This window comes from Cladophialophora yegresii, assembly GCF_000585515.1.
Source record: "Cladophialophora yegresii CBS 114405 chromosome Unknown aczIN-supercont1.1, whole genome shotgun sequence".
Lineage (NCBI taxonomy): Eukaryota > Fungi > Ascomycota > Eurotiomycetes > Chaetothyriales > Herpotrichiellaceae > Cladophialophora > Cladophialophora yegresii.
In genome coordinates this window covers 2,951,427-2,974,394 of record NW_006913045.1, presented here as the reverse complement: position 1 = coordinate 2,974,394, position 22,968 = coordinate 2,951,427, and the positions used below count along the sequence as shown (strand labels likewise).

The window sequence follows — 22,968 nt, the reverse complement described above, 5'->3', positions numbered from 1 at the left end:
TGTTGCGGCGGTGGTTGCTGCGCAGGGAGACGAGGACGCCGTGTTGACCTGCAACCGCCAACGCGCTCCCTGAATTTTGGGGATTGAGGGCGAGAGGGGCACTAATTTGCTACGGGGAAGTGCAGTATCACTGGTGTTCCCACTGCCTGTGCTCGCTGTAAACAGAGAGTCACGTGAGGGTGAAGACTGAGGCACATGTCAAAAAATATCACCAAGCCGCTTTTCGTAGCCATTGTTATTACATTGAAAAGGTCGTTGCATCTATCTCCCTCACTCGGCCAGATTCAACCATCGTTTACTTCGTCGCCTCGCTCGCATCACTCGCGGGTTTGGCCTTGCCCTCATCGACATCCTTCTTCGCCGATCCTCCTGCTTCGGCTTCAGCTGGCGACTTATTGGCTTGCTCTTCTGGGACTCCCTTCGTTTGCGGGTTCTGACCTTCTACATCTGGATGAGGTGGCGCGACGTCCGATGGGTTGATCTCATTGCCTTGCTCATCCACCAATTTTGTCCGCGTCTCGTACTTGGTCTGGAATGACGCTTTGCCCTCCGCCAAAAGCGCTTGGACTTGCGCCTCGTTCAGCAAATTCCCATCCTGATCGCGATATTCGACCTTTTCCTCTTGCTCTATCACTCTTCCTTCGCCGATTTGCTGAGAAATCGCGGCTCCAAGTGTATCTTTACGCTCAGAGTCGATCTGGACCGACGGAACTGTGGGTGTTGCGTCTCCAAATGGTGGAGGAAGTGGTGTTGAATAGTTGGCATACTATCCTCGGTTAGCGCAGGTCATCCTCATCAACATGGCCACTTACATCAGTATGGAAGGTGTTGCAGTCAAAGTCCCAGGTATCAAACAGCTTGACAGCTCTGCATTGTTCTTGTGTCCACGGGTTGCCGTAAATCAGAGGAGCGTACAAGGTAAAAACACCAATGGCGAATGCTACAAATGCGACCGCGACACCACAGGCAAACTCAGGTCGCTTCTTTAGTCCAAGAAGGGAGATGCGATTGAAGACAAAGTCGAAGATCTGGCACATAGCCATGATGGCAAAGTAGAGTGCCGGAAAATAGTGGTGTAGGAACAACTGTCTGGCCATCAGGTAGAAGGGGAAGTAGTGGAATGCCCATCCCAGAACCGTCTGGCCGACTTCGTAGTCGAACCGCTTGAAGTTGATGTTGGAGTAGTCGTTGCAGCTGCGTTGCCAGCGGAGGACGGAGAGTGCCTTGAAGACCACATAGGTCAAGATGGCCAAAGTGGAGGGCCACCAGATGGCCGGGTTGCCCAGCAAATAGACCTGGCGATGGTCCTTGCCCCAGAAATTGATGCCACGTCTGAGAATGGGCCACGAACCTGGACGAGAGTCCCAAGCGTGTGTCTCGACCAAGCCGGCGTTCGTTCTCCACATGACCTTCTGTAGTTCCCAGAACTTGCCTAGGAAGCCAGGGTGCCTGTAGTTGACCTTCTCGGCAGTTTCATTCAGCATTGGATGGTGGTTCTGCTCGATATACCACACGCTGTTGGGAAGAGTGCCGCCCTTAGCGCAGGTAACCTCCTGCTGCTCGAAGCCCCAGTCGGGTAATTTCACCTTGTGCGAGAAAAGCACGCAGCCAGTCATGACGTGCACCAGCTTGAACTTGGACTGGATCGTTCTGAGTCTCTTCTTCGCCTCATCGCCATCGGACATAGACTTGACAATCTCGACGCGGAATAAATCGTTGGCATCGCCTTCAAATCCTTCATAGCCGTAAGCTGTTACTTCTTGCTGCCACTCGGCTTCGGTTACAGGAGGTCGAACATCATGAGAATGGACTCGACGGTGGGTCATGAGGTGGTACAGCCTAATCACGTCGCCGTCCTTGATGGGCTCGGTCAAGTTGCCCCATGCCTGGGGACCGGTAACGGTGACATTGTCTGGAGTGACAGGTTGAGTCTGGTTCTCAAGAAGGAAGATGTTGTTCTCGTCCTTGTGAGGGTACAGGGTGATTTGCTGCTGTTTGCTGCCCGCAGGGTACATGTGAGGGTGAGAGTGGAGATAGCCACCTTGAGTATTGTGGTGTCGCAAAGTTACCTCGCTCCCGAGGAGGACGTCCGCGGGAGTGTCGGCCATGCCCTTGTTGTTCAGTGTTGCCTGGAATTCGGAGGACATGAAACCATCTCCATCTCCAGGGTTGACCAGGCAGAGGAAGTGGATACCGAACATGCCGACGTAGAATGCAACCGGGATGACGATGAGACAGAAAACACGTGCAAAAAAGTGCTTAGCCCACCTTCTGGGAGGTACGTTCACGCTGTCACCAAGCAAGACCCAGAGCTGAAGAAGGGTCAAGCTGCCGACCCAGGCGATGGTGAACAGACCAACCCACTTGACGCTGACAGTTGCACCCAGGCCGAGACCGGTAGCCGCAAGCCAGAACCACCAACTAGCATCAAAGGCGCGTTCGGGGCCAAGCTCATTTTGATTTGTGAAACATACCCACGCCAGAGCGGTGAAGGCGGTGCATATGACCAAAGGCGAATCGAGAAGAATCAAGCGGGATTGTGTAACCAAGCCATTTTCAAAGATCAAGAGTGCTGCGCCCAAGCAAGCCGTGACTGTCCTGCACCCGTATGCTTTCAACGTCAAAAACATGGTTGGAATGGTGAGGACTCCGAGGATGGCAGGTAGCAGGCGCATCGACACGTACGGCACCTTGGGCTCGAGGTAATCCTTTCCGATATCCTTGAAGTCGAAGTCACCATTGAAGCCGGCCAGCCAGCCAGCAAGAGTGATGAGGAGCTTGGCCAGAGGAGGGTGGACATCCATGAAGAATTTGCCCTTGATGTATTTTGTCGCAAAACCACCAAAGCTACCGATCTGTCAGTGAATGATTTCCCAGCTCCGCATCCACCATGACTTACTGGACCTCGTCAAAAACGACACTGGTAGGCTGGTAGATCCGGAACAAGCGCACCACCGCAGCGAGCAGGGTCAGCAGCGCCATGACCTGGTAGTCGCTCATAGGTAACAAGAACACATCGTTGTCTGTGACTCCCTCTGATGCATAGCTCTGCTTCTTCTTACCAGGTTGGGTCCGAACGACATCAGCGCCGGTCTGACTGGCCGTTAAAGCAGGGGCACCTTTCTGGGAGGCCGCATTCTTCCGCGCAGATGTCGCCGCCATCTTGGGCAGACGCAAGTCCCGGTCTCGGTAGGATTGGATGGTGTCGTAAGGTGGTGGGAGAAGGCTGAACGGACGGGGAGGTCAATGGACTTTTTCGGCCCCTTCGCGTTAGGGTGCTCAGGGGAAAATCAGGATGAAAAGAAAGACGAGAAGGGAAGTCCTGGTCAAGGGACCATGGCCAGCAAGAAGAAGACAGCGCGAAGGAATAACATCCAAGGGAAGCTCCAAAGTGAAGACTGGAAGCCCAGGTACTCAGGAGAAAGTGAACAATTGACAACTGTTCGTTATTGTCTGTCTCCGCACCGAAATGCCGCCAGCCCTGCGCTGCGCTACACGATGCTGCACATGCGCGTCGTACCTCGTATGCTAAGTTTAGGTGTCCCTACACAGTAAGCGTCGGCTGCCCTCCCCTTTCAGAACCGGCTCGATCTCCACACACTCAAGCCTGGCGCCACAGGCTGCACTAGCCACATTGAGATTTCCATCAAGGTTCGCATTTTGGCCGACGTCCATGTCAACCTGGCTTCAAGCTTGAGATTCCACGCACTTCGCCTTTCAACTGCTGCCGCGGCACATTCACGATTGGAAGCCCTCCAAGAATCCAGGTTGTTGACACAAAATCCAGCAAAGCAGTGAGGGGCAACCATACCAATTCTGCCCACCACTGGGCTGGTTCGAACAGCCATGGCCGCCAACGGCGTACCCGACCTCCCAGAGAGTGTCTCGAAGCCTCCAGAAGGCGTGGTCCTACCACCTAAAGACATCCGGGCAATCATAGAGAAGACGGCAGGCTACGTCGCCCGCAACGGATCTGTCTTCGAAGACCGCATCCGCGACAAAGAGCAGTCAAATCCCAAGTTCTCGTTCCTGTCGCCTCAGGACGCATACGCTCCGTTCTACCAGTGGCGACTATCCGAGGTCAAGTCAGGACGGGGCACGGCTGTCTCTGCTGGCAGGGCAGGCGACGCGACGCCTGTGCCCGAGAAGCCCAAGGGCCCAGAACCGCCGCCAGAGTTCCAATTCAGTGCGCGCATGCCAAACATCAGTGCCCTCGACCTCGAAGTCGTCAAGCTGACGGCACTCCACGTCGCGCGCAAGGGCAAGAGCTGGATGACCGCACTCTCGCAACGAGAAGCACGGAACTTCCAATTCGACTTCCTTCGGCCCCAACACTCTCTGTACAACTTCTTCCAGCGTCTAGTCGACCAGTACACCATCCTCCTCCAGACGGGTCTCGAGGGCCAAAAAGCCGAGCAAGCACGCATCCAAGTCCTTCAAGCAAACCTCCAAGATCGCTTCCGGGTGCTGGGCTCCGCGAAGAAACGCTCCGAATACATCAAATGGCAAGAGACGCAAAAACAAAAGAAGGAAGAGGCGGAGGAGGCCGAGAGGATAGCATACGCTCAGATCGACTGGCATGATTTCGTCGTGGTGGAAACAGTCCTGTTCACAGAGGCAGACGAACAGGCGGACCTGCCGCCTCCGACGACGTTAAACGACCTCCAAAGCGCCAGTCTCGAGCAGAAAGCCATGATGAGTCTGGCCAGACCGGACATGCGCATCGAAGAAGCCATGCCGTCAGACGACATGAACGGTTACGCGTACAACGACCCCTACGCGAACTATCCGCAGCAGAACAACGGCCATGCTCCTGCTCCAGACGCAGCACAGGCATACCCAGCATACACGCCCTCCCCCTTCCCATCTCAACCGTCTCCAGCTCCAGCACTCGTGCCCGTACAAGCTTATTCGCCCGCGCCTCCCGCCGCCGTTGCCTCACCGCAACCACAACCACCGTCCACCGCGTCTCCAGCTCCTCAACTACCAGGGCAACCCCCCATGCGCATCAAACAGGACTACATCCCGCGCGCCCAGGCCCGCGCAGCGCAATCCCGCGTCGCGACGGCCTTGTGTCCCAACTGCGGCCAACAAATTCCCGTTGCGGAACTCGACGCGCATCTTCGCATCGAATTATTGGATCCACGCTGGAAAGAGCAGCAGTCCAAGGCAGCCGCGAGGTTCAGCACGACGAATCTGGGAGGCACCGATGTTGCTGCTAACCTCAAGAGGTTGAGAGCGCGCACGGATGGGGAGGTGAACGATCCGGTGGCAGAGGCAGCCGCCCGCGTGCTGGGCGAGCAGGAAGAGGAAGAGAGGAGGAAGAGGTTGAAGATGGACAATCAACCTGCAGCGGGACAGTATTCTGGTTTCGGCGCTGCAGGCCACCCAGTGGCTCAGCAGGGCCCGAAACCGGACGTGCAAGCACAGATACGCCAGATTCACAACAAGTACAAGTCATGAGACGAATAACTTGATTTTGAGGGACTCCGTTGCTCAGTCGTGAGCATTGAGCAGCCAGAGAAGTTGCCAAAGCTTCGTGCTTGAAGCCATTCAATAAGATGTATTATCGTATCCACATACAGTGTACCATGTGGAGGTTGAATCCATCTGATGACGGCAATAGCCGCTAATCCGACTCTTGAGGTCGTTCCTCAATACAGATGTTCCTTGATTACATATTGTGCCCACACACCTTGCAAAAACCGCAGTGTTCGAGCACTCCTTGAGGGCTTTTCAAGCTACCACAGTCCAACGCACATTGTGGTACATCAATACAACAGCAACAATCACAAGAAACTTGCTTGAACACGAAAGCAGCAGAACGGACGGGGTATCCGATAGTTCACACAGTGGAAATATAAAGAACAAGGTGGATGACTTCCAGAAGTCCTGGGCGATTTGGGTAACAAGCGGCGCATCCAGCAAATCAAATATGTTGCCTTCGAGATCACGTCGGAACGGTGGTCCGATCATGAATTGTGTTGCCATTCGCAGCCGGTCCTAGAGTGGTGTTCGTTGCACCGGAACCCAGTCGAGCTGGTTGATACGTGCCGGATCGCTCCTCCTTAGACGGCCGTGAAGCGACAGGGGAGATCGAGCGGTCAGGGATCACAGCTGTTGGGCTGACAACGGGCCGAGTAAGATCCTCTTCTGGCTTGTACGCAGAAGCTTCGAGGTCGTCAAAGTCCTGACCTGGGTTGGCAGTCTGGTATTCGCAGCTCTTGATGAACCAAAAGAAGCTGGCAGCTAGAATAGCTCCAAGCAAGGGTCCAACCCAGTAGATCCAGTGTTCACTTGGGAAGCGGCGGTTAGCCACGCAAGGACCGAAACTTCGAGCTGGATTCAGAGATCCACCGGTGTAGTAGACGCCTGCAAATTGTCAGGACTCATCTGTCAGTTGTGAAGATCTGCCTACCGCCTAGCTCAGCGATGAAGAGAGACAAGCCGATGCCGACAGGAGCGAGAAATGTTCCTTTGTGTTTCTCGGCCTGCAGAAAGTTGTCAGTGATCAATCGCCTCCGATTGTTGGGCCACTCACGGCAAGCATAATAATGGTGAAGACAAGCTGAGCGGTGAGGAACTAAGGGGGCATTAGCAGGCTCTTCTGGCTCTCCTTCCCTACAGGCGTACCATTTCAATGAAGAGACCCTGTGCCTTGCTTGTTCCCCCACTAAGAGATGTTGAGACAGCGAGAGGCCCGGGAAACAGCGCCTTGACAACTCCGGCCGATGCAATAGCGCCAAGTATTTGTGCGATGAAGACAAGACCACCTCGAAGGAAGGGGACGGCGCCGATCAGACACAGACCTAGGGTCACCTGGCAGATTATCAGTCCACATCATCTCTTCGTCTGGTTTGCGTCACCTACAGCTGGGTTGAACAGTCCTCCTGAGATTCTGAAGAAGATCCATGCATTGACGGCAAGAGAGAAACCAAAGCAGAGGCTGATGTAGAGGAGCTGGATTGGGTTCGGGCCCTGCGGCAGATCGGTACTCTGCGAGCCACTTGTGGTTTGAGGAGTGTTGGCGACCTGGGTGCCAGCAAAAGCAAAGAAGCTGAAGGACTTGTCAGTCTTGACTCGCAGGCGTGTCAGAGGTGACGCTCACAGGAAAAGAAAAGTGCCAACGAATTCGCCGGCCATGGCAATGAAGTGATTTCGAGGCTTATTAGGGATCCTCATGAAGAATGAGGATGGTTTTGGGCCTTGCATTTTCTCGTCTGCACCAGCAGGTGTTGCTCCGGTCCTTGGTCCTCTGTGTCGACCAAAGAGACCAGGCATAAAGCCAGCCCTCGCATTGATGTTGTCCATTGCCACGGTTCGTTCTTGCCCCTTGAGTCACGCGCACTTGATGACCACGAACGGGAGGAGGAAGGTGCGACCACACTTGGTGGGAAAGAGTCGCTCACACACGAGGCTGTAATCGCTCCCGTATCACTGCTGAACACAATGGATACGGCGGAACTCGATAGCCGAACGATTTTGGGACAAACAAGAGCGACAACGAAGCACAAAGCAAGCAGTCTAAGATATCAAGAACAACACAAGAACATGTTCAGCTCTGAGATGGTGCAGATAAGGGTCGTTTTGATCGACGCGGCATCAAAAAAGTCATGGTGGCGCTACCCCGGCGGCACACGAAGCAGCCGGTCATCAATGGAGCAAACTCACGATCCTAGGTGAAAGATTTGTGGAGGTTTGATAGTGCCTCGCGGAAATCGATGTGGTGATCGTCATATGTTAGCCGAGTGTCAAGGGATGAACCTAGACGAGCATCGACAGCTGAGATGGAGAGTCGCCGCAGGCATTCTGGATGACGAAAGAGGCACCCTTGTACGGTGTCAGTTGAGCATGGCGCCCTCCAGCCCAGCCTTAGCCGCAGACCAGTGGAAGCCAATGGCTCTATGCGGTGCGCCTAAGCTTGAAGCGGAGGCAAATGGGGGCGACTAACGCGCGAGCCAAGTGATCGAGAGTGTCTAGCGATCAAAAAGTCCTGCTATGGCACTTGACGTGGGCTAGAGGCACGGTCTGGAGCACGGCAGCATTGGAGACCACCAGTGGATGGCATCGGGCACAGGACTTTGTTTCTCGGGCTCGACTGCTGAAGGGTTCAGTTACACAGTACTCGTATGAATGTGCCTAGTGCACACCTCAGGCATACACAGTCCTGAATTGTGCATGATCGAGCGTGTCATACGGATCGCCGACGGGTAGCAATGTCATCACCGTTCGAAGTCCATACGCGGACATTCGCTGTACGACGCGCAATCTTTGGGTTGCCAAAAGTCTTGAAGTAACCCGAGCACGAGCGGCAGCACTGAGTGAATCGCTTAGAGCCCCTCAACATGATTAAGGTTGGAGACGGCAGCACACACGGAGTTAATGATTGTACACAGAATACGGAGTAGTAGGTACAGTACGTACTCCGTGCCCTCGCTATCCGGGTGCTCAGGGGCTCTACTTTGTACGAGCAGTTATCGCGCTCTGCGATGTTGTGTACATAATCCGGACTTTGTGGCTCGGTCTCGGCTCGTCGGGCACTGAAGTTGGGCGACATCACGTGACGCATTTCGTCCTTGTCCCGCATCTGATCTCCGTGGTCTGTTGATCCAGATCAGGCTGCATTGACAGTTGCCAACTTCAACTTGGAGAACCATCTTTCCTAAAGTCTTTGCCATACCGCTCCTATCCACCTCCACTGAGAGCCTCTTATCGACGGGGTGCCGTCCTCCTGCACAACGTTCGAAGAAGTGCCAATGCATCGAGTCTTATTCTGTGTCTCCTGACCTTCCGTGGCAATAGCCTCTTACTATTAACCTTACAACCATGCGTCCTTTTCGATTCCTACTGTTACTTATATTCTTCGTTGCTCTCCCTATAGCGCTGACCTTCTGGTCGTTCGTCGCGGCCGGTGCCGAGAGCCCTGCAGATTCATTTAATGCTGGCTACAATACCAGGCCAAGTCGCTTAAGGGCGCTCTTCTCATTCTCGACCCCCTCCTCCTTGTTTCCACCCTCGGCTGTCATTAGCCTTACCAACGACAACTCGACCTTCTTCTTGGCGCGGCCTGCTGCCTTCGGACCAAGCCTGCCATCGAGGGGGCTGAGTGGACAACTATGGGTAGGAAAGGGTTTTGGGGACGATGCCTTGTTAAAGGAGGAGAATCTCCATCTAGCAGGATGGGAACTTGGTTGCTCAGACGTTCCAGGTTGGGCTGAAGAAAAGGCACAGAGCATCAAACACGTGACGGCTGTCACACACGATGGAGGAAAGACAAGACTGCCCAGAAGCCTGGACAGTATTGGGACCGAACACGACAACGTCGCAATGGATGGGTCCCTAATCGAAGACGACGGTACTGACGACTATCTGCACCGTCCACTTCGTGATTCGAACCCTGCAACCTCTGGCCAACCTGGCGAGCCTGCAAAAGCCGAGTCGGACAAGAACAAGACGCCTACACATGCCGATATTGAGTCCTTACAGGAAAGCGCTGCTATCGCAGGCAAGATCGTCATGCTCAGTCGGGGCGGTTGCGGATTCCTGGAAAAGGTCAAGTGGGCTCAGCGTCGTGGAGGCATCGCCCTGATCGTGGGAGACAACGAAAAGGGTGCGCAGTTGACCATCATGTATGCCAAGGGCGATACTTCCAACGTCACAATACCGGCACTCTTCACGTCATATACTTCCGCTCATCTGCTCTCTTCGCTTGTCCCAGCTGAAGAGAAGGGCGATGAGGAAACCAACACCGTGAACTCCGGGAAAAGTCCAAACCAAAACCAGGAGGAAAACAAGCCTGTTTTTACATCTACGAAGCCCTCGCGCTCGCGAGCTACCACTGTACAAGGGGACAAGGAAGAAACAGACAACAGCTGGGTAGGCAATGTATTGTCAGCCATGGGCCTTGACGACAATTCTCCATTTTCGCAACACGAGGACAGCCGCCGACCTCCCAGCAGTGGAAATGTAGAATGGGTGCTAGTAGAAGACTGGAAGGAAGAAGCACGCCCAGATCCTTTGGAGGAGGCAAATACGGTCCCTAGTCTTCCCACCTCGTCTGCAACGGCAGCCAGGCCTAAAGCCACGAGCGCGAAACGCCCAGGCGAAGACGACTTCGTAATTGGTGTCCAAGATTGGCGAGACGCTGACCTCGTTGCACCGAAGCCCGCCACTACCTCATCGAGTAGTGCCGGAAAGGCCGGGAAGGATGTTGTTCAAGATACGCTCAGCTTGGTGAAGACATCAAGCAGTCCAGAAGCCACTCTCAAGGGCGGCAGCATCACGCCGGGAAGTGGAGAGTATGATCACGAGAAATCTGAACCTCTGAACCGCTTCAACCGTGGCAAAGCTCCTACAAATCAAAGATACGGCCATGACACGGACCGTCAAAGTAGAGAAAGGGCCTCGTGGCTCGATGTCTTCCGGTCTGGTGCGTCTCCAAAGAAGTCGGACGGAGGACCTTCTGCAGAGCAGAGCAGTCAGGGAGAGAAGGTTCCAAGTACCAATTCAGCAGCACCGGAACAAGACAACGAGCACACTGGCTTGTGGGTAACCCTCACACCTACCAGCGTCTCGACCAGCCCGTTCTTCGACACTCTACTGGTCCTGGTCGTCAGTCCGCTCGTGACTTTGACGGTTGTGTACGCACTTCTACTCCTGCGCTCGCGTATCCGACGAAGGAGATGGCGTGCACCAAAGTCCGTGGTCGACCGGTTACCAGTCCGGACATACCATACGATGACCACAGCCTCCTCGACAACATCGGCACAAGCATCCCCAGAGCATGCATCACCCACCTCTCCACTCCTTATCTCGACGAGTCAGAACGTCTCTCAGCGCCCTCGGCCACGCTCGCAGACGACTGCAGGCAGTTTCGCGGGTGGCACGAGCGCCGAGAGTCAATTTTCACAGCCCAGAAGCCCTCAAAACGAGAAGTTAACCACCTCTCCGAAACCTGCAAAACGAAAACGCTACACTGGCCGGCAAGTTGAATGCGTCGTCTGCCTCGAAGAGTACGTCGATGGCGAAAGCCAAGTCATGTCCCTCCCTTGCGGACATGAATTCCATGCCGAGTGCATCACGCCGTGGCTGGTGACCAGGCGGCGGACTTGCCCAATCTGTAAGGGCGATGTAGTACGGAGCATGGCCCGCCAGCGGGCACCACATGTCGCCGAAGGTGACGAGGAGGAGGATAGCAGCGCCGAAACCGGCATGCGCCACGACGAGAGTACGAGCGATGATATACAGAACCGCGTCGCCCAGACAGTCAACGAGGAGCCAAGTGCCGCCATTCCCATCCCTACCATCGGTCGCGAGGATGAAGATATCGAACTCGGCCAGGACCCGGATGTTCCCCTGCTGGGAGGCGACGAGTCCGTGGAATCCTCCAGCACAATCACAGCCACAGCAGGCACGCCCAGGGGCGGCCCTATGGCGCGACCACGGCATGGGCACGGGCGAGACGGTGGCGAGGGACAGTCCATGTGGAGGAACATTGTCAGCGCAAGCGTTAATCGCCTGAGTGGCGATACGCTATGGAGACAGACGCCCGTCGACCGGAACCGATGACATGATTAGGCTGAAAGAAGCGTTCTGTAGCAGTCACCGTGGCCGTCGCCGTCGTTCATATACCCATCTTTTTTCTACCACATTACCACAGTAGTCTGGACGGGTGGGGTGTGTTGGTGCAAGGCCCCCGGAACGAACCAGTCTACATAGCTGCAATGGAGTCTTGGATGCATGGTTGCATTGTTGCATCATCGTAAATTTTCTCTCCTGCATGCATGAATTGTCCTTCGCTTTGTTGCCGTACTATGCTACGTAACTCTCCTTCGACCCTGCGCCACATCCATTTACTGGGAATACCTGTATATCGATTTATGAGGGTTCGACAACGGCGGGATGGATAACGTGACCTGGATCCGATACCGAGACTAGACAGGATGAAAGAGACAGGATGAGATACAAGACAGATATTTGTTGCTCTTCATCGGGTATCGAAGGTGAATAATATACAACACGTGGTATAATATGGCAAGACAGAATTACATGATTTATCCGCTCCGGAAACATCGCAATGCGTCAGCTCATTTTCCAAATCCCCGTCTTATTATATCTCGTTCAGAAAAACGCTGATGATACAGATGCATGGCGAGAAGAGCAAGCATGCCGGACAAGTAAATTGCAACGTACACTGGGCGACACAGCGTCCCCTTGGTGTAGGTATTCACCTCACTTTCGGAAACGGAGTCCAACGTCCAGTCACGCTCGTCTTCTTCCGCAACTCGGGCTGCGATTCCCTCCGCAACTCGGGCTGTGATTCCCGCTCCTGGACGTTCGGTGGTGCCGGCTCGAGGACACCTGTGGGATGCTCGTCATCGACAAGGTAATGCCGTGTCTCTGGGGCTAGATTGCTGAGATCTGGCTTGTACGGGTGCATGTTGGCAGGCATAACCCAGCCCTCCGGCGGCGGGATCTCGACCTTTTCGCCGGTTTGTCCGTCAACAATGAAGTGCCGCGCAGGCAGGATTTCGACTGCTTTGATGGGCTGCGTGTAGGTGTAGTAGTGATGGACATGGATTTCTCGGGTGATTTCTTCTTGCACGATCTCTGTCCTGTTGTTCCTGATAACTTCGTGTGTTACTGCTGGCTTCACGACCTCCTCGACGTAGGTGTGTTCAGTCCTGCCTGGTCTGAAGCCAGCAGGGAGTAGCACGTGTTCATGCCTCAGCGCAGTGGCGCCGGGCGACTGCACCGGGGGCGTGGCTCCTGCGTTGGGGAAGTCCGAGCTCGGGATATAGTAGCGAGGGTTCAGAGGAGAGGGATCGTTCGGTGCTAGTGGTTGGTGTCGCGGTGTTCGGGGAGGGAAGGTGGGACTCTGAATGCTACCTGCCGATGATGAGCGGTCGCTGTCAGAGTCGAGTTTGGTATTGCTCTCCGTTAAAGAAGGTTTAGGTCTTATAGAAAGTAGTCCATGAGTAGGCGGTGCTGGCTTCAGCTCTGGCGGAGGGTCTTTCTTTGGTCTTGGTTGGTCTGTACTGCCAGCAACGGGCTTCCTTCGTAACGAAGAGCGCCGCTCGGGAATTGTCTGAGGTAACTGAGGCAAGGGAAAGGTGTTTTGCTGGTTGGAAGGTGACCCTTGCGAATGAGAGCTGGCTTGGGACATTGCAAGAGTGGTGGCAGTATTCTTCACAGTATGTTGCGAGGGACGCTTTTTCAGACGACTTCTGGACCGGGACCGGGGGACGGAATGGGCAGAGTCATGGTTGACGGTAGGAGCCGCTGTAGCAGGACGCTGTACGGGCTCTTCCCGCCATTGGTGTGTCGGAGAGTTGTCGCTATGACTGAGGCGTCGGTTGCGGTTGCGTCTGCGACTTCGACTCCGACTGCGACTTCTTTCTTGTTCGCTCTGCATGACGTATGGAGCTGGAAAGCACTTCCAATTGGCATGGCCCGTGTCTGCGAAACGTTGAGTGGGCGTCACGGCAGTGGCCATGACTCCTCCACGAAGCTTCTAGCAAAGAAAAGTGGTGCCCCTCCAGAAACTTTCTGGTGTTGACCTACCGAGCTGAGATACACGAGGCAGATCGAAAGGGCAGATCGGGAGCAGAGACTCACGGGACACACAACAGACAGACACCCTTTCCACGCTACCCACCTGTTCTCACGAGCTACCTCCTGTCTGGTATCTGCGTCGCAAGAACGGCTCACCCTGGCTAAGCTGAAGTGCTCGAAGCGATCCTCTCGTTTGCAAGCACGGATCCAAAGTCAAATCTTGGCCAACGACGGCCTTACCCAACGCGGCGTGAAAGAAGAACATGGCTCAGGGATACCCATGGAAACGAAGGTGAACTCAAGAACAGGGACCCTGGCGAACCCACCATTGCTGCGGCCACGCGTAAGGATTGGACCATGATCGACAAAAACTGGGCAGGTGGCTTGATCAGGAAGAGCAGGCCGATGCTCAGCACGGGCGAGCACGGGACGTGGCTTTAACTAACTAGGGGAACGCCTTAGGGCACGTCCTAGCTCCCAGAGCACGAAAGTGGCGGGTCTCTGGTGGCCTGTTTAGGGATTGGCCCGGGTGAAACTAACGGAAGCCACGCCCTGGAATGATGAGGTCAACGTCGACGGCTGCCACAGAGAACTTCAGGGAAACCCCGAGAGAGGCTTGAACGGCTGTCCGCCTGTGGCTTGAACCCCAACGTCAGCGAGTGGTCTCTTTTGACTTCAATCATCATCACTCGCCACAAGCCGGATTTGACCATGAGATGGATCATCTCCCCATTGCGGTTGGGCGTATCATGACGCATCTGGTGCACCATGCGCGCTACTGTGTGCGAGTAAGATCGAATGTGGCTTGTCCCCTCTCACGCATGGGGATGCACCACGACCTTGGAAAATGCAATACCACCCAGAGGTGCCTTCCCATGACGGCACGGTCCACGGATGAGGAAGACACCGTTCGATTCCGTGAGAGTAACTGCGACGGCCACCGTAACCTTCAGCGACCGTGAGTGTTTCTTAGGCTCCCGTGGAGATCGCTCTACGCCCTTCACAGGACGGAAATAATGAGATCTGAATCCAAAAACATGCAAAGCTTGTTCGGTGACGATCTGACACCTCTTTAGGTATATGCAGGACATTTTCGGCGAATTCTAGCTACCGCATCTGATCGACAGATGGAGGGAGACGCTGATAGCCGAGATCAGTCCCAATCACGTCGATTCCCTTTGTCGACACTTCCCTACTGTGTGAGTGCGATCTCTTGCGGGTCACTGACCTCACAGCGAGGGGCCCAGTCCAAGCTTAGCTTTGCTCAATATGATATCACAACCTTACGAGATGGGACAAAGTGTGGTAGCGTCTCATATCGTCTGGCTGTGTATAAATGGTCGCTAGGTACCTTGAACTTCTCTCCCCAGAAGTAGATCAGTTCAATTACAGTTTTACCTCTCATCAGCACCAGAAACGACCACCTACATTCACAATGGAAGCAGCAAGAGCAGCCGTTCAGAAACTTACCGGCAATCGGGGCCACCATACCACGGTTGAAGAAACCGTTGTCCCAGCCGTCACCCATGAAGCCGTCAAGCCTCACATCCACGAGGAAGCCACCCAAGCCGTCGACCGTGAAGTGCATCAGCACCACTACCACACCACAGTGCAACCTCTTACTCACCAAGAGAGGCTTCCAGAGAAACACACTCATAACATCCTCCCGGCTGAACACCGCGAGTTTCACCATGATGACGAATCAAGGACCAAGGAGAGGCTCGCCGCTGAGATGGCCAACTTCAAGAGCCACTCCACAACCCACGAGACCGTCCACACCCAAGCTGCGGCCCCCACCGTGACTGGCGAGCACGTTCACCACCACGTCCACGAGACCGTCGTTCCAGTCATCCACAAGGAAACCATCCAGCCCGAGGTCGTCCACACCACCATTCCTGTACACGAGTAAGTTTGTCCGCTGAAGAACGAACCTTCATGTAATGACTTTCTGCAGGACACATCACGCCGCTGCTCAGCATCACGGATTGTCTGCCTTGCCCATGAAGACCCTTGATGAGTTCAAGGCAGCAGGCGGTGCGTTGGTGGGTGGTCAACACTCAAGCCACGAGGAGTATGAGGGTGCACCCCGCCCATACAATGACAAGCTTTCCACGACCTTTGAGAAACTTGAAGAGAAGTTCCACGGCGGCCATCACACCACCGGGACCACAACCGGTACCACTGGTCTCGGTGGTATCGGCGATCACAACAAGACACACCGTCCTACCGACTCTGGTGTTGGTGGTGTTGGCCATGATCTCACCTCAGGTGGCATTGGCAGGGATAATCATCATCACGAAACTGGCACCGGAGTTGGTGACAGGCACCTTGGAGCCAGAGGCGCCGGCCCTATGGGCACGACCGAAGGAGCAAAGCCCAGCTTGGCTGATCGGATGAACCCTCGTGTCGATGCTGATGGTGATGGAAAGCGCGGCTTCATGGACTGAAGCGGATGTGCTATGATAGCGTGGAGTTGATGATTTTAACGAAATTTCTTTACGTTGTCGTCGGCCCTTGGAAAAGTACGACATGGATATACAGACTCCAGCAATGAGAAACGTCATGTACTGAACGAACGGCAATCGTACTATTTCTGTAACAACATTTAATTGTGAATGGTCGTTGCTGCCAAGCTCCTGCAATTCTACGAGAACGTAGGCGATCGCCTCGCCCCCAGATGCTTCTTCTCGCCTTACGCCGCGGACAATCGTGGCTTACAAATTGCGTGTCGGGACGAAGTCCTGAAACGCGCAGAGAACGTACATAGCCTGTGCAGGGCAATGAGGAACTGCGTCCTCAATGCGGGGTTGAAGTGTTCCTCACATTTCGCCCCCTCGCCGAGGAATAACAGCGTGCTCCATCACCTAGACATCACCTCGGAAGCAAGCGGTCGTACCTAGAGAACGATCGGGCAGAGATCCGTCATCATGCAGTACGGGGTATCTTGATCACCTAATAAGTACGCCCAAATGGTCAGTTCGTTTCCGTGGACGCGGGTTTGTGAATGTCTCCATGCCCGCGTTGCGACAGCAAATGAGTGATTGTCCATCTCGTTCGTCTCATCCGATATTTGATTCTACCTGACCTACACGATCCCAAGCACCCAAGCTATATGAAAGCCTTGAGGATTCTGTGATTTCTTCAACCCACCCTTCGAGATCACCACAGCGCGTCCTGCTGCATCTGCATCACAGGTTCCTTGACCACATCACTCCCTCACTGTCAGCTCTCGCTGACAACCGACCTACCAATAGCCTACCGCCATGTCGTCTGATGAAATTATCCTATATGATCTCCCCTCGAAGCAGGGATTCTCATGGAGTCTGAACCCTTGGAAGAGTAAGTCGGCGTCCGTGCGAGGTTTCGGTGTTTGGTGCTGTCGGTGACGTTGGTGAAGGAGATGCCAATCATGGTTTGCGCCCTTGCTAACGTCTGCGTCTGCGTCAAGCTCGGCTCGCGCTGAACATCAAGGGTCTGCCATACAGGACCGAGTGGGTCGAGTATCCCGATTTGAAGCCGACGTTCCAGAAACTGTAAGTGTGGGTGTGAACAAACACTTCAGGTGAGGTACAGATGCGTTTTTGGTCAAGATGCCGTCGTTCTGTATAGATACTCAGGGCAGATCACTTTCTCCGAAGCCTTTTGCCCCTTTCACCTGTTGAATGTCTGGGCCACTGCGTACTCCATGCGGCGTGTCTCAAGGGTGGTCGCAATTTCACATCATCACCGAATCCACTTGCGCAGGCACTCACTCACTCACTCCATCGCTCCCTCGCTCACACACTTCCAGTGGCATCCCACCCAACGACTCCGGCCCCTTCGAATATACTTCTCCCACGGTCCGCCTTCCGAACGGCGAATACGTGATGGAATCGCGCAAGATCATCGACCGCCTCGAGGCCCTCTACCCGGACCCCTCACTACATCTCGACTCGCCGTACCAAGCGCGCACCGAACAATTCCTGCCCAAACTCGTCGGCACGGTGCGTCCCATCTTCATGCCCTTGGTGCCCGTCACGTTCCTGAATCCGCCCTCCAAGCAATACTTCGAGCAGGACCGTGAGAAGACCCTGGGCATGCCGCTGCAGGAGTACCACGCCAAGAACGCCGAGCAGGCGTTCCGCGACGTGGAACCCTTGTGGAAGGAATTGGCGGGGTGGTATGCCGAGAATGAGGGCGGCGTGTGGCTTGAAGGCAAGGAGATTGTTTACGCGGACGTCATGGTCCTGGCTTTAATGAGGATGCTCGATAGGCTTGGTGTCGCGGAGAGGTTGTGGGCGCTTGAGGGGGGTGATGTCTTGAAGAAGGTCTATGATGCTGCTGCGAAGTGGTTCGAGAGGGATACCTACTAGAGGTTTGTTGCTGTATTATGGCTCAAGGGGTGGGAAGGAGCGGCCAAGGGCGAGGGCGAGAAGTACCGCGAGAAAGGGATCAGGAATCCCTGCGCCAATAGCACTTGGTAGAGATTACTGATCGGGCACACGCGAGTCAGTCCTGTCATGTATGAGGGGGTGTTGCGATTGTTGATTGTAAAGCGGGGATATGCGAATCGACCGCATGCCGTGGTGGCTTTCAGGCGTGCAATCATGTCATCTAAACAGAACATGCAGTGTACTAGATACTGCGGTTTACGATCACTTGGGCACTGAGGATGGCCAAGGACTTGACAACATGTCCCCTGTAGCCGTGTTGGCCTCTTCCGTTGAGCTGCAGGTGTGTAGTGTCGATACCTGATTGCACACTCCCAATCAACTTCGCATTACTCTACCGCCTAGAATAATTGTTGGCCTTTTCGGTCTCGGCTCATCCCTCCTTCTCTCCTAGAACCGGTCCGGCTAGCTGTATCACCACCTTTCCGAAGTTCTTCTGCTGCCACTGATACTCGAACGCATCGAGCGCATTGTCCAGACTGAAGATCTTCTCATCTACAACCGGGTGGATGTTGTTGGCATCGATGGCACGGTTCATGGCCACCAGCTGCGCCTTCGATCCAATCAAGACGCCGCGAATGATGCAGCCGGCGGTGAGGGCCTCGAGCGTGCTTGGTTCCTTCTCGTGGCCGGCACCGCCGAGAAAGCCAATCACGGAAATAACACCTCCGAGTTTGATGGCTGAAGAAGGAGGCACGGTCAGCACGGCAAATAAAATGGTGCGGGAAGCAATGGATCGTACCTTTTAGAGACTGTGCCATCGTACCAGGGCCACCGACCTCGATGACATGGTCGACGCCAGCTTTGCCGGGAGAAAGCCTCTTCGCTGTCTCTCCCCAGTTCGGGTCCGTTTTGTAGTTGATGACAATGTCTGCGCCGAGTTTCTCCAGCCGTTTCGCCTTGTCGTCTGACGAAGTCGTGGCAATGACAGTTGCGCCGGCGGTCTTTGCAAACTGTATAGCTGAGAGCGAGACACCGCCAGTGCCTTGCGTGAGGACAACATCCCCGGGCTGGACGGCTTTTGATTGCAAACCAAAGAGCGCGTTCCATGACGTGAGAGGTGCGCAGGTTAGTGTCCCTGCCTCGGTGGGAGATAGATTTGACGGAGCTCGAGCGAGGCCCCATGCTGGAAAGACGGCGTATTGGCGCAGAGTACCAGGTGCGCCGCCGCCCAAGGCACTGTCGAACATATCGGGAGTCGGCTCGCCGTGCTGGTGCTTTTGCGTGAACTGTGTGACGACTTTGTCGCCCTCTTCGAATTGAGTCACCTTGGAGCCGACGGCCAGGATCCGACCTGCGCCATCCGAGCATGCAACAGTGGGCAGATTTAGCGGCAGAGGATATTGGCCCTACAGACCGTCAGTGGAACCAGGGCTCGGGCATCTTCGCGAGATTGTATACTTTACCTTCGGAATCACCAGGTCTCTGTAGTTGAGGGAGACGGCTTGGATCTGAACAAGACAGTCGTTCTCGCCGAGTTCAGGGACAGGATAGTCCTTGACAAATTTCAAGTTCTCCCAGCCTGGCTTGTCCGCGTTGCTAGCCTCGACGACCCAGGCGGGTGTGGTTTTTGGTAGAGACATATTTGCTTTAATGGCTGGTCCTGTTCGGGTTACGGGAGAGGAAGACGATGATCTTGGGATACCACGCTCAGAAGGAAGACTAAAATGCTGATGAACTGGAAGTCTAGCAAGCGTGAGATGAGAGAGAAATGGGATAAGAACCTATGCCGATGTCAAGCTCACAGATGAAGTCACAACGCATTTATATAGCATACTAGTATGCTCCACCTGCCTTAGACGAGGCCACTGGTCGAACATGGAGTCTTTTATGTCCAATAATTGACACAGTGCCTGGGTCGCGACGTTCTTGTGAATGAGAACCGCAAGGAATGTGATCTAGCCTTACGCAAAGGTCATCTTGGTACCTCGATTGGTAGTTCGAGCTCCAATCTGCCGAATTTGAAAGCAAAAGTAATGTTGACGTTTTCTGTCTGACGCAACATACCTTAAATGGGCCCGTTTTAAGGCCCTCTTGAACAGGACGGATGAAGGCTGGATTCGTAGATAGACTGTCCCCGCATGATATGCTTGGCCGTCTTCGTCCGGGCTCTTGAGGATTGGTCCGGTGGCGGCTAGATTGCGACAAAGGGTCGGGAGGATACATTCATGACTCGTTGCTGAATAATGCAAGGACAGCAGTCAGGTAGGGTCAATTCATGTGGGCGAGCGGCTACTCCGGAAAGAACTTGTACAATCCAGCGTCGAGGAAGTCGAGTTTGTTGGTGGGGCTGCCCCTCGTGTTTCGCGAGCAGCCGCGGGATTTGGCGTAGGGTCGACCATAGGAGCAGAAGCGTACTCTATCCAGTACGGCGCGCCTTTGATAGCTGAATGGCAGCACACAATGCACGAAAATCTTGGCGGGCTTGGCGGCTGCAGAAGGAATTGTGGATTGGCACCTTCTCGTCGACATCGCTAAGGCACTTTCTACTGACAACCTTCAATCCTCGAGACGCCCCCTGATTGCAGAGACCACGTCAAGTCCTCGTAGCAATCATGTCTCAACCAGCTCTCAACAAGATCGCCCACAACAGCCCCTCGAGGCAACACCCTTCGGAGCTGGAAACCAGCATCGCAACCGCCCTCTATGAACTCGAGACCAACATCCCCGAACTCAAGGTTGCCTTGAGACCGCTCCAGTTTGTCTCTGCACGCGAGGTATGACAATATGATACCGGATCATCGTGAAATCTAAGCGTGGAAGTCCAAGACTTAGCACTAATACCTTTGATTCTCGATAGCTCGAAGTTGGCCACGGCAAGCGCGCCATTGTCATCTTCGTCCCGGTGCCCCTCCTCGCCGGCTTCCACAAAGTTCAGCAACGCCTGACCCGCGAACTCGAGAAGAAGTTCTCTGACCGTCACGTCCTGATCCTGGCCATGCGCCGCATCCTGCCCCGCCCAAAGCGCTCCAACCGCTCCCGCACCAGCCAGACCCAGAAGCGTCCCCGTTCTCGAACTCTGACGGCCGTGCACGATGCTATCCTCTCTGATGTGGTTTACCCGGTCGAGATTGTGGGCAAGAGATTGAGGACCAAGGAGGATGGAAGCAAGGTGTTGAAGGTCGTTTTGGACGAGAAGGAGCGCGGTGGCGTTGATTACAGACTCGACACTTACTCTGAGGTCTACCGGAAACTGACTGGACGGGTTTGTGGCTTTGAGTTCCCCTTGAGCAGCGCGTCGGATTACTAGGCGATGAGATGACGAGGGGACGAGAGCGCCACGCAGACATGGTACCACGGCGAAAGGAAGGCACAATCGGCGTGCGCGACGACTGTCGTTGTTCTCGATGACTATGCATGTACCCGCATCGTATGGAATGGATGGTGACAGGTGTGGCCACTGAGGCATTGTTCCCGGCTCGAAGACAGATGCCATACCACTCGATTGAGAGTCAACGCAGCATCAAAAGTTCTGGGCGGTTGACTTTAGCCGATGAATAGAAGACAAGATATGGTTCAAACTGCCCGAGAGTCCATTTTGTTGAATTCTGTACAGGAGTTATGTTACATCCCGAAGTCTCCTCCCCCAAGTACATCCTTCATGTTGATGCTCCCACTCCCTCGCTCCAGAGGTTGTGGCTGGTTCTTGCTAGTCTTCCAGCCGATCATGTAGATGACCCTGAAAGTGGCCGGGATTCTGTCCTTTTCGTCCTCTTTGCAATGCAATTCCCTGTATATGGCTTCATTGGCCAACAGAACGTCCCTCTGAATTGGCCCCCCCATGGACTTCAGAATCGCATTTCCTTCTCCCATTGCTTGGATATCCGTCATCAAAGTAAAAGTGTCGGGGTATTCCACGATGATATCGTCCACATCCACGGTCAAGAGACTGAACCCTGCTCGCCCAAGGAGGCTGCCAATGTCGCGCACATCGGCCAACGGTGATATATGCGGGGAGACGCCACCCCGGCGCTCCAGATCAGCCAACTGTAAGGATGAACGCAATTCGTAGAGTGTATCCCCTCCGAACATGGCCGCGAGAAAGGGAGCGTCAGGCTTCAGGATGTGGTTCACGCTAGCTAGCGCGGAGGGTAGATCATTGACCCAATGAAGAGACAACGAAGATATAACAGCATCAAATGTGTTCGCTTCGTAGGGTAATGTCTCGAGGGATGGTAAAACTTCCCGAGTGATTGGAACCGCGGGAGCGGGCAATGCATCGTCCCGATGGAGAGATACGGGAGAGATGTCTGCGCAGGTAAGGTGGTGGATCCGTTCTGAGAGCGGTATCTTCTGCTCTGTCGTCCCGTCTGGTAACTCTGGCGCAATGAGAGGTGGCTTTGACAGCGCATGTGCTATCTGAAGGCTGTTTGCACCCAGATCAAGGACCCGCGGGAATTCTCGATTGATGTCCAGCAGACGATCGACCAGCCTCTGTGCCACCTCATCTTTCAGATAGTCCACCTGCCTGCTATATTCTGCGTTGGCAGCAGTTCTTTCTTTCTGGAGGTATTTGACGGTCTCGTTGAAGACTTGATGGGTCGGACCTCCCGGTGCCTGGATTGCATAACATCTCCGAAAGTAGGGACGCCGTCGAAGAGCCGATGTTGGAAGCCACGGCCTCAGCGTCAGCGGCTTCATATCTGACAGTGTGTCTGGAGCTCAGGCAAGTCAATGCCTGGCTTGATAGAGAGAAGGGGAATCACCCAGGCATTGCCGCTCTAGTCGTCAATGATGCCAATACCTGTAGTCGGACATGAGGAAGGTTAGCCGCAGACGCGTCTCAACGCGATGTCTTCTGCTTGCCCCGATAGAGAAGCTTTTGGCGGGATAGAGCCCAATGAGATACTATCTTTGGAGAGGCAGCTATTGTGATGTGAGATCGGCAAAGCGACAGCCATCACAGTAATACCTACATCCTGCCTAACGCAGCAGCACAATCTTCCCGATTCTTCGGCCTTTGTCTGCGACCTAGTCGGGCAAG

The 22,968-nt window shown here is 54.5% G+C and overlaps 10 protein-coding genes across 10 annotated transcripts; 5 read left to right on the top strand and 5 right to left on the bottom strand.

Annotated features, from left to right (window-relative positions):
- Positions 1-295: 295 nt before the first annotated feature.
- Positions 296-3,162, bottom strand: A1O7_01062 (dolichyl-phosphate-mannose-protein mannosyltransferase; the record flags this gene model as incomplete). Its single annotated transcript, XM_007755101.1, has 3 exons — positions 296-766; positions 813-2,847; positions 2,900-3,162. 3 exons carry the CDS (start codon positions 3,160-3,162, stop codon positions 296-298), a joined length of 2,769 nt encoding a protein of 922 aa, XP_007753291.1.
- A 684-nt stretch (positions 3,163-3,846) lies between these two features.
- A1O7_01061 (uncharacterized protein) lies at positions 3,847-5,463 on the top strand (the record flags this gene model as incomplete). The annotated part of the gene is made up of 1 exon (XM_007755100.1): positions 3,847-5,463. One exon carries the CDS (start codon positions 3,847-3,849, stop codon positions 5,461-5,463), a length of 1,617 nt encoding a protein of 538 aa, XP_007753290.1.
- Positions 5,464-5,950: 487 nt separating this feature from the next.
- On the bottom strand, positions 5,951-7,311 carry A1O7_01060 (aquaporin rerated protein, other eukaryote; the record flags this gene model as incomplete). The annotated part of the gene is made up of 6 exons (XM_007755099.1): positions 5,951-6,372; positions 6,419-6,491; positions 6,542-6,583; positions 6,634-6,819; positions 6,871-7,057; positions 7,109-7,311. 6 exons carry the CDS (start codon positions 7,309-7,311, stop codon positions 5,951-5,953), a joined length of 1,113 nt encoding a protein of 370 aa, XP_007753289.1.
- Positions 7,312-8,826: 1,515 nt separating this feature from the next.
- On the top strand, positions 8,827-11,568 carry A1O7_01059 (uncharacterized protein; the record flags this gene model as incomplete). Its single annotated transcript, XM_007755098.1, has 2 exons — positions 8,827-11,376; positions 11,473-11,568. The coding sequence occupies 2 exons, from the start codon at positions 8,827-8,829 to the stop codon at positions 11,566-11,568; spliced, it is 2,646 nt and encodes an 881-aa protein (XP_007753288.1).
- Positions 11,569-12,226: 658 nt separating this feature from the next.
- Positions 12,227-13,165, bottom strand: A1O7_01058 (uncharacterized protein; the record flags this gene model as incomplete). Its single annotated transcript, XM_007755097.1, has 1 exon — positions 12,227-13,165. One exon carries the CDS (start codon positions 13,163-13,165, stop codon positions 12,227-12,229), a length of 939 nt encoding a protein of 312 aa, XP_007753287.1.
- A 1,824-nt stretch (positions 13,166-14,989) lies between these two features.
- On the top strand, positions 14,990-16,001 carry A1O7_01057 (uncharacterized protein; the record flags this gene model as incomplete). Its single annotated transcript, XM_007755096.1, has 2 exons — positions 14,990-15,459; positions 15,509-16,001. 2 exons carry the CDS (start codon positions 14,990-14,992, stop codon positions 15,999-16,001), a joined length of 963 nt encoding a protein of 320 aa, XP_007753286.1.
- An 816-nt stretch (positions 16,002-16,817) lies between these two features.
- On the top strand, positions 16,818-17,906 carry A1O7_01056 (uncharacterized protein; the record flags this gene model as incomplete). Its single annotated transcript, XM_007755095.1, has 3 exons — positions 16,818-16,893; positions 17,003-17,087; positions 17,345-17,906. 3 exons carry the CDS (start codon positions 16,818-16,820, stop codon positions 17,904-17,906), a joined length of 723 nt encoding a protein of 240 aa, XP_007753285.1.
- Positions 17,907-18,357: 451 nt separating this feature from the next.
- Positions 18,358-19,567, bottom strand: A1O7_01055 (alcohol dehydrogenase; the record flags this gene model as incomplete). The annotated part of the gene is made up of 3 exons (XM_007755094.1): positions 18,358-18,665; positions 18,727-19,333; positions 19,391-19,567. The coding sequence occupies 3 exons, from the start codon at positions 19,565-19,567 to the stop codon at positions 18,358-18,360; spliced, it is 1,092 nt and encodes a 363-aa protein (XP_007753284.1).
- Positions 19,568-20,539: 972 nt separating this feature from the next.
- On the top strand, positions 20,540-21,234 carry A1O7_01054 (40S ribosomal protein S7; the record flags this gene model as incomplete). Its single annotated transcript, XM_007755093.1, has 2 exons — positions 20,540-20,701; positions 20,785-21,234. 2 exons carry the CDS (start codon positions 20,540-20,542, stop codon positions 21,232-21,234), a joined length of 612 nt encoding a protein of 203 aa, XP_007753283.1.
- Positions 21,235-21,548: 314 nt separating this feature from the next.
- Positions 21,549-22,625, bottom strand: A1O7_01053 (uncharacterized protein; the record flags this gene model as incomplete). The annotated part of the gene is made up of 1 exon (XM_007755092.1): positions 21,549-22,625. The coding sequence occupies one exon, from the start codon at positions 22,623-22,625 to the stop codon at positions 21,549-21,551; it is 1,077 nt and encodes a 358-aa protein (XP_007753282.1).
- Between the last annotated feature and the right edge of the window lie 343 nt (positions 22,626-22,968).